General features: G+C 41.6%; 1 protein-coding gene across 1 annotated transcript in view; it reads right to left on the bottom strand.

The window, feature by feature from the left end:
* Nucleotides 1–13,312, bottom strand: part of TFAP2D (transcription factor AP-2 delta) — a 57,700-nt gene that overhangs the window by 33,297 nt on the left and 11,091 nt on the right. Inside the window, exons 4-5 of the mRNA XM_074989013.1 lie at nucleotides 7,043–7,208; nucleotides 3,906–4,024 (exon numbers count right to left, since the gene is read on the bottom strand). Of these exons, the coding sequence (XP_074845114.1) occupies nucleotides 3,906–4,024; nucleotides 7,043–7,208 (285 nt within the window). The remainder of the gene's footprint in view (nucleotides 1–3,905; nucleotides 4,025–7,042; nucleotides 7,209–13,312) is intronic.

Below are 13,312 nucleotides of genomic sequence, written 5' to 3'. Positions count from 1 at the left end.
TGTAGACAGGGAATAAAGCCTATTTTGAAATCAACAGTAGTGCGCCTAATGGCTCTATTTCAAAATAGACTCTATTGCGTGTAGATGTTGTATTTCGAAATAGCTGAGCATTATTTCAAAAGTATTTTGTGTGTAGCTGTGCTATTTTGGAATAAACGATTCTGGAATATCTTTTCTGGAATAGTTTATTCAGGAATAACACTGCTGTGTAGACGTAGCCTTAGTGGGCATAACTGGGAAGGTGAATGGAAGAAAAAGTGGTTCATAGGGGCTTGACAAACTGTACACTGGAGTCAGGATCTCTGCCCTAGTTAAGATAATCAGCCACACCTTGATGATGGGGGCTACAGACAATATAAACCTGGGATGTAAAGATCAGGTTCCACGTGACTAGCACATGGATGGAGCATGCTGCTCAGGAATTGGCTCCTGCAGAGTAACCAAACCATCCCAAAACCATACGATTTAGTGTACAACACATGCAACGGGATGTGTAAATGTACATAATGGAGGAGGTTGCCGGTGTAACTTTGTGTGGGGTGTCTTATGACCACTCCTGCCCTTGAGTCTCATCAACTCAGTCTAGCTTTGCTATGTGCCAAATGAAGGTAGCGGAGTGAGGAAATTCAGAGCTGAAGGGAGCGTTCAGGATCTCAGGGAATTAGAAGTGTCTACTCAGAACTGTGATAGATGTTCTGGATAAGCTGAGTTGAAAAGGTTTTGGAGGGAATCTCAACTCCCCTATAGCATCACGAGAGAGCCAGTCTCTCAAGTAGGTTCATCTCAAGCTAATATTGGCTATATAGTCATGATCATCATCTTAAACTCCACCTGGAACTAAGAGGCAGCCAGGGCAAATCCTGGAGCACTGAAGTAGAGTGTTGGCTCCACAAGCAGGCTGCCACCTTCTGTCCCGCTTCCAAGTTGGTTTAAGTTGTGCCTGCGTGTAATGCACATTCTAATAATTTAATATGAAAGAGGGGCAGGGAGGCCCAAGATTTAACTGGTAGCTGGAGACCAAGGTTCAATTCCTTGCTTTCCTACAGATGCCCATTGTGACCTTGGGGAAGTCTTTCTACAGTTTGGTTCCCCACCTACGAAGTAAGGGTAATAGCACTTCCTTCTATTTGGAGGTGTAGTGAAGGTAAATGGATTAAAGCTTCTGAGATACTACAGTAAAGGGCACCAGGTTAATACAATAGATACGCCAAAAACATGAATAATGGCTGTGTGGTCTAGATCATCCTGTGGGAAGTTTAAGGAGACACCTAGGTTTTTACCTTTGCTGTCAAATGGTGGCCATTATGATCCTTCCCAATTCCAGTGTATGTGTGAGCTGTTTCCAAAGAGGTCTTCAGGACAGCTCACCAGAAGCATAAATAGATTTAATTGTAAAAGGCAAAATAGGGCCTTTTGTGCTAATACACGTTCAATATACTGCTCCAGCACTCTCTTGTCTGGCAACATGTGTAATCCAGCATGATTTTAGTTAGCCAGATGTCCTTTTATAATAGGTGTGGCCAGGTATCCCATGGTCCCATCAAGTTTGTTTCTAGCCACCAGTCCTGGCTGTCAATGGCTATGCCTACATGAGCATTTTGTCGACAAAGCCTGCTGAGCATCCCCATTCCCAAGGCGTTCTGTCAACAGAACATGGCACTTCTCTCGATGGTGTTCTCCCGCTCCCCCATGAGGCAGAATGCCACTGTCAACAGATTCTGTTGACAGAAGGCTGGTCTGGATGTTCCGAGTGGCCCTCTGTCAACAGACAGGGCTTCCGGGACACAAGACAGCCCTGTTGGCTGTGCTTCCAGTTGGCTGTTTTGTCGAGAGAGTGGCCAGGCAGTCTGGACACTCTCTGTCACCAGGGTGGATCACTCTCTCGATCCACTTGGCAGTCTGTGTCCATGATCTCTCAACAGAAATTTTGTCAGAAGGTATCTTACTACAGAAACTTCTGTCGAAAGGTTGCTCTAGTGTAGACATAACCGATATTTTGTGCTGTTATTTAGCTATAATTCACCCCTAAATGTCTTCTAAGAGTCCAGTAAGCAGTGGAATTGTTGGTAATACTGCTAGATAATATTGATCCTGTGTGGTCTGGCAAATTCTCTCATTCGGCATCAGTCACGTCCCAAGGGTGCCAGACGAGAGAGGTTCAACCTGTATAGCATACGGGGACATGCAGGAGTGTGACATATGTGCCAACAGAGCCAGGTGAGTATCTTAAAATATTTCTCAGGAATATTTGTTCAGACAGAAAGTTGGGGACACTTTGGCTTTGTTCCTACCCCTTTGGTGTTCCTTTGTTATCCGTTTTCTTGCAAATCAGTTGAATACCAGGAATGCTCAGGCAAACAGGTTATTTTAAGTAGGCACTGGATGACCATGAAGTTTGCTTCACGCAGGAGTATTCATTCTGAAAGGCTGATTCTAAGAGGCCCACGTTCTTCCAGCATCAGAATAAAAACACTAGTGGCTTTGTCACTAGCCCTGAATAAAGGGCAGGGGGGTACTCACACTGACTCATGCAACCCTCTGCCTATTTCCCCCTTAACTGTAGGAGATAAGAAATCAGCTACTGACTTTCCTGTTTTCTGCCATCCCATGACCAGCTGTGCTGGCCAGGAAATTAGGGTAGAAGTAGGATGTAAGTGAGGCTCTGTCAACATCCTGGGCCTCTCAGCTCAGCCCTTTTCCATCTACCAAGTAAGTGTCCATGTAGCTCTGATTACTCCATTGTGCCAGGACCTATGGTCTGAGTAGTCCATGAAGGTATGTAAGGGGTGGGATGGTTCTTACTCCCCTTCACAGGTTTACAGTCTAAGGCATTGTCCACAGTGGGAATCTAGCATGGTTACAGTCAGCTGTGCGCTGGGCAGACCTGCAATGCAGACAAGGCCTAAGTCACAGTCTAGTCAGATGGGCTTGTTGCATGGATAGGTTGCTCCTGCTGGGTGCTACATGTTCTCCTCCCCCCACAGTCATGCTGACCCCTCCATATGCCCATTTGCCAGTTCGAGTCACCTAATTTACGTCTGAATGAACATATAAGGTATGTTCCTCTCAGGTGCTGAGCTCTCTCCACCTCAGTGGAGTCCTCAGCACCTAGGAGGGTGAGTTCCTGGTGCACAGAGCTGCTCACAGCCAAGCTCCAGGCCAGCAATAGTCAGCAGGGAGTGTTTGTTGAATGCCTTTTCACCATCAGATAAATCCTAGGACATCTTTTAAGCTGCTAGTGGGCAATTCTAGATTTGAAAAAAGATTATTTTTCCTCATAAAATGTCTTTCAAAAATGTCTCCCTGTTTTTGAGAAAATTTTCAATATTTTGAGCCAGTTCTAGGCAATTCATGAAGAGACACACAAGAAAATGACACTTTTAAATAATCCCAGCTGTAGAATGGGTACAAAATCCTCATCTATCTCACAACAGCATTGTAAGACTGCTTTGGTTCCTGTGTGAGAGAATACACTGGTCAAGAAACCTCATGCAAATGTGAAGGGAAGCATGGTTTAATGAATAAACTACTGGAATCAGAAACAGGAGACCTGAGCTTCAGTTCCTGTCACATCCAGTGATTTCCTCGTGGACGTTGTCAAGTCACTGACCCTCTTTATATAAAATGGGGATGGAGACATTTAAACCTTGGGATGGAGGGTGACATATCAATGTAAATTATTACATATAAAAAGGTGGGGAGGGCATCATCTTTTGTTGGGCCAATTTTCGTTGGTGAAAGAGAGATTTCAAGTTACTTGGAGCACCAACAAAAGTTGGTCCAATAAAAGGCTTAATCTTACCCACCTTGTCTCTTTAACATCCTGGAACCAACATGGCTGCCACCACACTGCGCAGACATTATTTCATAGCAGTAATATTACCGTGCAATATTAAAAAGCCTACCTTCAACCAAGGAAGTCAGAAGAGTGACATTTGCTGCTTTCCTTCTTCCTGCAGGCAAATTCAGCCCCAGCCTGTCCAATTTTTCTCTCAAGCAGCGCCCTCCATTCTTGGATTTTGCTCTGTCAGAAGAGAATGGAATTTAAAAATATCCCACCTTGACCTTATTCATAGGTTCAATGATTACAATACCGGATATTCCCATTGTGGTCAACCACCTTCTAATCTTGTGTATAACACAAGCTATACAACTTCTCCAAAATCATTCCTGAAGATTTGTGTGTTCATTTTTCTTGCTTGTTTATTCCATGTCAATCTACATTTTCCATTCACTCTTTTTCCTAATCTAGAATCTATCCTACTATTGCTGATATCAATGAAAAATTTCATCAGGCACACATTCTTATTCCCTTATTGATGACAGCTACAGTTACAGTACAGCGCTCTGTCAACAGAAGTCACTGTCAGATGAGATTTCCCAACAGAGCTTCTGTCCACAGAGTGCAGCCATACGCAAAAGCCAATTGGGAAAGCGCTCCTGTCCCTCAACAGAGCAGCTGGACTCCCCTGCTGCTCTTTCGACAAAACAGGCACCCAGAAGCACAGCAGGCAGGGCTACCCATTGTTGTGGATGCCCTGTATTTTGTGAGGAGGCCCCCCCAAAGAGCAGCCACACAGTTTTTTTGTCAACGGAATCTGTCAACAGCAGTGTTATGCCTCAAGGCTACATCTACAGTACAGCAATCTGTCGACAGAAGTCACTGTCGAAAGAGATCTACCAGCAAAACTTCTGTCGATAGGTTGAGTTTACACATGAAAGCAGACTGAAAGAGCAATCCAATCTGTCCACAGAGAGCAGCCAGGCTGCTCAGCCCTCTCTCAACAGAATGGCTGACGAGAAGCTCTGCAAACAGGGCTGCCCAGTGAACTGGAAGCCCTATCTGTCAACGAAAGTGTCCCAGAGCTTCTACACTGAACTTTTGTCAACAGAACTCTGTCGGCAGAAGTCATTTCCTCAATGTGGAGAGGGATAACAGTGTAGGGGAAAGTGCTCTGTTTTGTCGAGACTCTGTCAAAAGGGTGCATTTTGTGTGTGTATGTTACCTGAGTTTGGTCAACAAAAGCTCAGTTTTGTTGACAAGCCCCTGTAGCGTAGACACGGCCCATGGCTGAGAGGCAGAATGCTGCTGGCAAAAGTACTGAGTTTTGTTGATAAACTGTCAACAAAACGCATTTTGTATGTGGCCGTTCCACCAGATTTGTCAACAGAACCAGGGTTTTGTCGGGAATAGCTAGTGTAACTTTAGCCAGTGAATAGTGACTTAATCAAAAAGCAATCCCTTTGACTTGCCATTTGCATAAGGTGATATTTAGCACTTGTATGGTGATCAAACATCAAGCTTTAAATGACTCCAGACTGTGACTTTCAGCAGAGACCTGAGCACAGGTTTTCACATAAGCTGTGCCACTCTGAAAGTATCTTCATGAACAGAGCTAGGCATAATTTGTCAGTTGAAAGTTGTTCTGGTGCAAAATGCATTTTGGGCAACACTGAAATGTTTTGTGGATTCATGTTGATTCCAACAAACTGTTATTTTGGAAACATGTCCAACTCTCAGAAAATCCAAACCAATAGAACCATTTGTTTTGACGTTTTCTATGTGAAAATGTTTCATTTTTTTATTTTGAAACAACTTTTTAAAAATATTTTAATATTTTGAAAAATTCAAAATGATTTTAAAATGGTCAATATTGAAACACAGCATTCAATGCTGTCAAATTTATTTCATCCTGAAACTAAAATTCTCTTTGACTTTTTGCTTCACTCAAAATTAAAAAAAATTGCTCTGATCAGAAAACAAGATTTTCCTGAACTTTTCAAAATCCCCATCAAATTAATAAACAATCAAATAAACAAACAGTCACCCAGCTGTGCTCAAGACTGAGTATGTCTGTACTGCTTTGTAAACCTGGAGCTGTGGGACCCCAGAAGAGGGACTCTGTTTCCAGCCCTGCATTTGAGTGTCCATGCTACATTGTAAACCTGGGCTTATACTTACTCTCCTCAGGTCTCACATCTGTAGCAATGTGTCCCTGCTTCAGTATACAAACTTGCTTGGGTATGTGCATTCATATTGCAAAAGGCCAGGGCTTAGACTTAGATCTGATGTACCTCACTAGCAGAGACCTAGAAGCCATGTATGGGAACATACTGATTTGCATGTAGATACAAGGATAATTGGTCTTAAAGCTGACACACCACCAATGTTTCTCGAATCTTTTCCATCCACGTGTGGATTATTTTTACATCCATGTGCAGAATAAAATTTATGTACACTGAGGCAAGTATGAATGTGAACCACCAGTAAAGAGGAACCCTATCCTGGGGCACTCTGCTAATCGGCTGGGAGGTCCTGGAATTTCTCCGGAGCAGTTGCACAAGCCCACAGACTGCAGGAAACCCTGGTCACCACTTGGGTTTCATATGGAGTTCTGATTTATCCCTTACAAACAAACCTCTTAATCACAATCTCCTCACATTTCCCTCCTTGCTGTGTGAGAGGTGTAATAGGTGGTAGAAGCTCAACTCAAGTCCTTTTAAACACCTCAGCAGCTCATCTGGCTGGTTAGAGGAAAGACAAGACCCTGGCCACTGCCTCCTTCTTTCTTCCCCTCAGTCCCACAGTTGGGAGAATCAGGCAAATAGTCTCCGCTAACTCCATCATGGCTAGAGCCAAAATCTGAGCAACGCTGAGCAGGGGGCCTTCCTCACTTGAGTTCCCTTATGCATCTATGTAAGGGCAGTGACTAGGACTTGAAGAAAAATCTTCCATCAAAATCCCTGTTCCACAGGAAATGTAGGTTTTCGAATGAATGACATTTTCCACACAAAGCATCTACTTTCCACAGAACATCTGGCCTTGCTGAGAAAAATCTAATTCTTTTTAATGAAAAGTATTTCTTCTGCAGCAAATGTTGATGAAAACATATTTTTCTTTGTTTTCTTTAAAATTTGCCTTTGATCTTGCCCTACACCCTGCATTTTCTGATCTACTCTACCTGTGATGATCTAGGCACATGGTTATAAGCAACAGAATTACAGTACTACCTTGCCTCTGCTGCACCTGATTTTGGCTTACCTTCTCAAAATGCCTCCCAAGAGTGATGCATTGAGGCATTCAGGAGGAGAGAGGCGCCTCTTCACCTCTGCGATGGTCACTTTGTATTTAGAAGTGGAGCTGAGTAGAGATAAGCGCCCAGGTACAGAACAAAAAAGATCTGTGGGATTAACAACACAGGTACCACCTGCAAAACAGAAGGAATATGCTTTAGGTTGGAAGGCAGAATCAATGTATCATCTCCCAGGCTGTGTCTAGACTAGAGGGTTTTGACAATAAAACTGTTGTTTTTTTTGGTCAAACCCAGTGAGCGTCCAGATTGCCAAGGCATTCTGTTGACAGTAAATCAACAGAACACAGCAGTTTTGCTCACAGTCTTATCCTGCTCCCCACGAGGCATAAGGCTGGTCAAGACATTCCAGGGTGACCCTCTGTTGACAGACAGGGATTTTGGGACACCAAGCAGCCCTGTCTGCTGTGCTTCCAGTTGGCCGTTTTGTCAAGAGAGTGGCCAGGCAGCCCAGCTGTTCTCTGTCGACAGAGTGGATCACTCTTGCCCTGTGTCTACATGTGCCCCTTCCTTTCGAAAGGGTCATGTTAATGAGTGGGTTCGAAAGATGCTAATGAGGTGCTGCAATGAATATGCAGTGCCTCATTATTATAATGGTGGCCATGGTGATTCGAAAGTGTGGCTTTTCGAATTGCGCGCTGCCTGTGGAGACAGGACCTTCCAAAAAGACCCCTCCCCAGTTTTTGAAAGCCCTTCTTCCTATCTGGTGATTGGAAGAAGGGCTTTTGAAAACTGAGGGGGTCCTTTCGGAAGGTCCATCTCCATGGGCGCTGCATGATTCGAAAAGCCGCACTTTCGAATCGCCGCGGCTGCCATTATAATAATGATGTGCTGCATATTCATTGCAGTGCCTCATTAGCATCTTTCAAACCTGCTCATTAACATGCCCCTTTCGAAAGGAAGGGGCACATGTAGACCCAGCCTTGCAGTCTTCTTGGCAGTTTGGCTTCATTCTGTTGACAGTTTTGTCAGAAGACATCTTCCCACAAAAACTTCTGTCAATATAACACTGTAGACTAGACATAGCCTGAGATGTTTTCCTTTGCTTTGACAAATACAAGCACAATGGTGATTTGTTTTCTTTCTTTCTTCACTCTACAGACTTTTGAGAATACCTGCTAAATTGAAATCTAATAGTGGGGGGGTGGGGAAAAATGAACCATTTAAAAATAATTAATGTTAAAGCCAGAAGACACTGCTATGATTATCCAGACTGATGTGCCCAACACTGGACATGGAATGTCAGCCAGTGATTCCTACATCTAGCATGACAAAAGCTTATGGCTGAACTAAAACATTTGCTTTAGACACTTGGTTGAAGTTTAGAAACTCATCAATTGATGGAGAATTTACCACACCCCTGGGTGATCTGTTCCAATGATAAATTGTCACCACTGCTAAAACCCTGTATGTTAACATTCACAACATTGTAAAAGACAATTCAGGAACATTGGTGCCCCTTTAGTTTGGGGGAAATGGCCATGTTATAATTATGGGCTGGTTTTTATCTGAATGGTTCCAGAGATCCCAGAACCCTCAACTACTCTTGTGTTCCATTATGCCAGCTCTTCAGCTGGTGTTCACCAGAACTCAACTGAAAACACTAGAACTACACTGGTTTATCCCTGGATGAGTTCTGGACCAATTTATTCCTTGCAGTTAACCTCTGTTTGGTCATCTAGAAAACCACCAAAAGCCCAGGGATGATTAATGTGATCAACAGCTCTGCTCCTCAGGCACAATGAAACTTTCCACCATAAGAAAAAAGCCAATCTGTGCAGGAGAACTCCAGCTTAACTAAGGGCTAAGTATCACCTTCTGCTGCAAGTGCAAAGTGTATTTCTGTGATCCAATGTGCACGTGCTGGTGCACAAGACCCCAAATCTGAGCAAGCATCTAGGAGTTTGTACAAATAAGTCAAGCACAGTGCATGGCTATCAAAACCCTCTAGTGTAGACATGCATGCAGAGGAGTTTTTGCATGTGCAAGTCAGGGTTATGCAAAAGTCAATGCACATTTTTGCACAAGCATTTTAAAATGTGTGGTCTCCAATGTACAGTTGCAAACTTCAATATAAATTTAGTGATGGCTTTGGAGGTTTATTTGACCTTTCTTTCTGCCCTGTTTAATTTCATTATAATCTCACTATATGAGTGTAATGTATTTATACATATACATGTGTTAAAGTATAGAGGGACCAATAGATAGACAACTACTTATTTCAATACAAGAAGCAAATGCCTTGTATGTTTTATAAACAATGCAATTGTAATGAAATATTAATATATTTCTCCCTCTTAAATTAAACCCATATGTGCACAAGCAATTTTCCCTGAATAAATAATTGTTCATTGAATTGTGACAGTGTTTTGTGCCCACCTTGGACTTCCTTCCCTGATTTGCAATTAGTTAAACCTTGGCATTAATCTCCAGCTGTAAGTACTTTACAACTATTTTTTTTAAAAACACATTTACCATGCAAGGCAATCCCATCAAAAACAATACAGATGGGCAACCTGTATGGAAAAAGAGTGTTCTTTTCTTCAAAATAAAAATTAAAAACAGCTAAATTGATTTTTATAGAAATACTGAAAACAGGATGCAAATCAGAAGATGATAAAATCTGTTGCATATAATTATTGTACTATATTAATTATTCATTGATGCTGCACCACAAAGAAGAGTGGAGTTTAACAAAGATCGCTCCAAAAAGAGGCCTCAAGGAGCAGTAATGTTTGCATTCCTTACTCACATGAATACTCGCACTGGGGAAATAGGGAATAAGGACTGTGCGACTGGCCCCTAAACCCCAAAGAAGAGACCAAGGAGCGGCCATAAACAAAGGGAGCGTAGGTACAGACAGAAAGGGAAGGAAGGGTATAACAAATCACAGAATCGTAGAATACTAGGACTGGAAGGGACCTTAAGAGGCCACCGAGTCCAGCCCCCTACCCCAATGGCAGGACCAAGTATTGTCTAAACCATCCCTGATAGATATCTGTCTAACCTGTTCTTAAATATCTCCAGCAATGGAGATTCCACAACCTCCCTTGGCAATTTATTCCACTGCTTGACCACCCTGACAGTTAGGAACTTTTTCCTAATGTCCAAACTAAACCTCCCTTGCTGCAGTTTGAGTCCATTGCCTCTTGTTCTATCCTCAGAGGCCAAAAAGAACAAGTTTTCCCCCTCCTCCTTATGACTCCCTTTTAGATACCTGAAAACCACTATCATGTCTCCCCTCAATCTTCTCTTTTCCAAACTAAACAAGCCCAATTGTTTCAGCCTTTCTTCATAGGTCACGTTCTCTAGACCTTTGATCATTCTTGTCGCTCTTTTCTGGACCGTCTCTAATTTCTCCACATCTTTCTTGAACTGCGGTGCCCAGAACTGGACACAATACTCCAGCTGAGGCCTAACCAGCACAGAGTAGAGCAGAAGAATGACTTCTCGTGTCTTGTTCACAACATACCTGTTAAAGCATCCCAGAATCATCTTTGATTTTTTTTTGCAACAGCATCATACTGTTGACTCACATTTAGCATGTGGTCCACTGTAACACTAATGGTCACTAATGATAGTGAAAGAACACAGGTTATGCTTCCTACCACGTGCACATACTTCTAGCTTCCTGTTCTTTTTAAGTTAATATATTAAAATGAATAGCAATGACAGCAACTAGCCTGGCTCATTGCTCACCTGTAGAAAGTTTTGGGCAAAAAGGAATCCTAGCTGATATCCAACCCCAGCCAGCAGGAAACAGCAGAAATAACATAGGACCGTGGACAAAAATCTAAGTCTGTCAGGAGTCAAATGTCTGATCCTAGAAACCCTTGGTTGCATGAATATTTTTCACTCGCTTTAGTAGTTGTTGTTTACCATATGCTGCCACTAGTATTCATTCTGACTAATACCTTACACCTGAAAAGTTACTATTCTACAGGAGTGAAGTGACAGACTGTGAGTCACTTACACACACTGGTGTGCAATTATTCACATGAGTAGTCCCAGTGAGATCCTGAAAGGGTGCGAGTGGGGCTACCCCTGCTAGACAAACGCTGACATAAATATTTTTTGTATGGCTCAGACCATTCACTAGATAAATGACCCTTCAGACCTTTCCTTCCTTATGCAAATGAACCTGTTGACTGCCATGGCACCATTCTCAAGATAAAGCATTATGGATGTGGTGAAGTTTTTGTAGGAACATCCAGCCACCACTGTGGAATGTGTCCATAAATGTGATTGTCTTTCCTTGGCACACGATTTTGTCCTCCTGTATGTCATCCTCAGGACTATTTCCACAAATACAGCTGAACAGAGGAAAGAAGAAAGTTATCTGTAATTTGGGGAACAGAAAACCCAACAGAGGAACACAGGATTCCGGGCCCAATCATCCAATGTATGAAGTGCCTTCAACTACCATGAACACTTCTCTGGGAGATGAGGCTTCTGTGGAGAATCTATTGGTAAGATTGTGTGCTTTAATAGGGAAAGATTTTTTTTAATTGCTGTCATATTTTGAGGTCCAATCCTGTTGCCACGAAAGGTAAAGAGGAAAATATCTTCATATTAACTTAAATAAGAGCAAAACTGGCTCCTTTGTGGTGGACTCTGCTTTGACTTTGTTCCCTTAACCCTGATCTGACTATCACTTCCTGAAATACAATTATCAAGCGTTGTGGTAAAAAGCCAACAGATTAGCATTATAAGGAAGGGCATATCACATTTGGGAGAGTATTGGTATTTTATTCTCCTCTTTTTATCAAATGAACCATTTGAATGCAAGAGATATCTGTTAGGGATGGTGATAGGTCCTGCTAAGAGTGCAGGGGACTGGACTCATTGACCTCTCGAGGTCCCTTCCAGTTTTATGAGATGTACATATCTCCATGTTTCAAGACAGTAGCCACCAATGAAGATAAATGCATCAAATAATAATGGCAGGAATGGCAGTGGAGCCTACTAACTTGCAAAAACACAGGTCAGGCCTGTCAACACCAGGAAAGTGTCAGTAAACTAAGGTGTAAAGATAGGATGGGAAATGTTGGTTTTAATTTTTCACTTTGATTATAATAGAAATGTAAATGATAATATCATGTGCTGGCAAATAATTTAGATCCTATTTCATTTACACACATGTTTAACTTCAAATATCACTGGAATTCTTAAAATTAAGCATACGATTATGTGCTCTATTGAATATGGCTCATGTGTGTCCATTTATCAATAGATCTATGTTCTCAAATCTTTTCTCCCATTAGTTAAAATGCTGAACATTAATTATTTGTATTTTAATAGAAAACTGTTCTATTGTTTTGTCAGAAATGTATATTTGTCAGATATATATTTTTACTGCTCTCAGAGCATTACGATTGCATACGTTTCTGGTCTGTAGCAAACAACATGTGCATATGGACATAATAACGATATTACTTAATATTTGTTGGTAATAGCACCCACAATATAGTTAACAATTTCCAGGCATTTAAGATAAGACAGTGGTCACCTCAGGTTAAATAGAGACAAACAGAGGTTATAGAAAGAAAATAAGAAAAGAGCTTTTTAGTTAGAAGTAACGTAATCCACTAGAAAAAAAAAGCAGCTGAAATGTATCATTTTATCAACTAACAAAATGATTTATTTGGTGATGAGCTCTCTTGGGACAGACTTACTTCCACTAGAGTCATCCTTGCAAAAATGGGTTTTACGGATGTCTATCTATCTATCAGAGAGGCTACAATGTATCTGATATAAGTTATTAACAGCAGGTTCTGTTCTTCTATTATTATAGTATTTATACCTACAAATGCCTTTAAAATGAATTTCTGGGTTCCAATTCATGACACCTTCCAGAACTTATTTTTTTATACTGAGTTCTAAAATCTGGCAAATATACAGTTTATTGTAAAATGGAGAAATGGAAATCCTTGCTATGTTAAATAACAGTGGAGCTGACAAATCACTAATGAGGAGTCATTTATTTGACACATTTTACCTCTTTTTGGCTTATGAGTCATTGTAGAAAATTTAGAATTTTCTCAGAATTGCTCATCAAATTAGTCAGCAATTAATTTCTGTAGATGACGGCTGCTTTGTAGTTTATTTGGGAGCAGTTCATTGTAAAAGTTAAAAATGTCAAACTTGAGCTGTGTTGGTTATTTGTGACAGGACATACTGAACACATTTAACCTTTGGGATCATACTTGTCTACATGTATG

The sequence above is a fragment of the Carettochelys insculpta genome, chromosome 3 (genome assembly GCF_033958435.1).
Source record: "Carettochelys insculpta isolate YL-2023 chromosome 3, ASM3395843v1, whole genome shotgun sequence".
In the NCBI taxonomy this organism is placed as follows: Eukaryota; Metazoa; Chordata; order Testudines; family Carettochelyidae; genus Carettochelys; species Carettochelys insculpta.
Note: the sequence above shows the minus strand (reverse complement) of the source record. Positions and strands in the feature narration are given on the sequence as shown.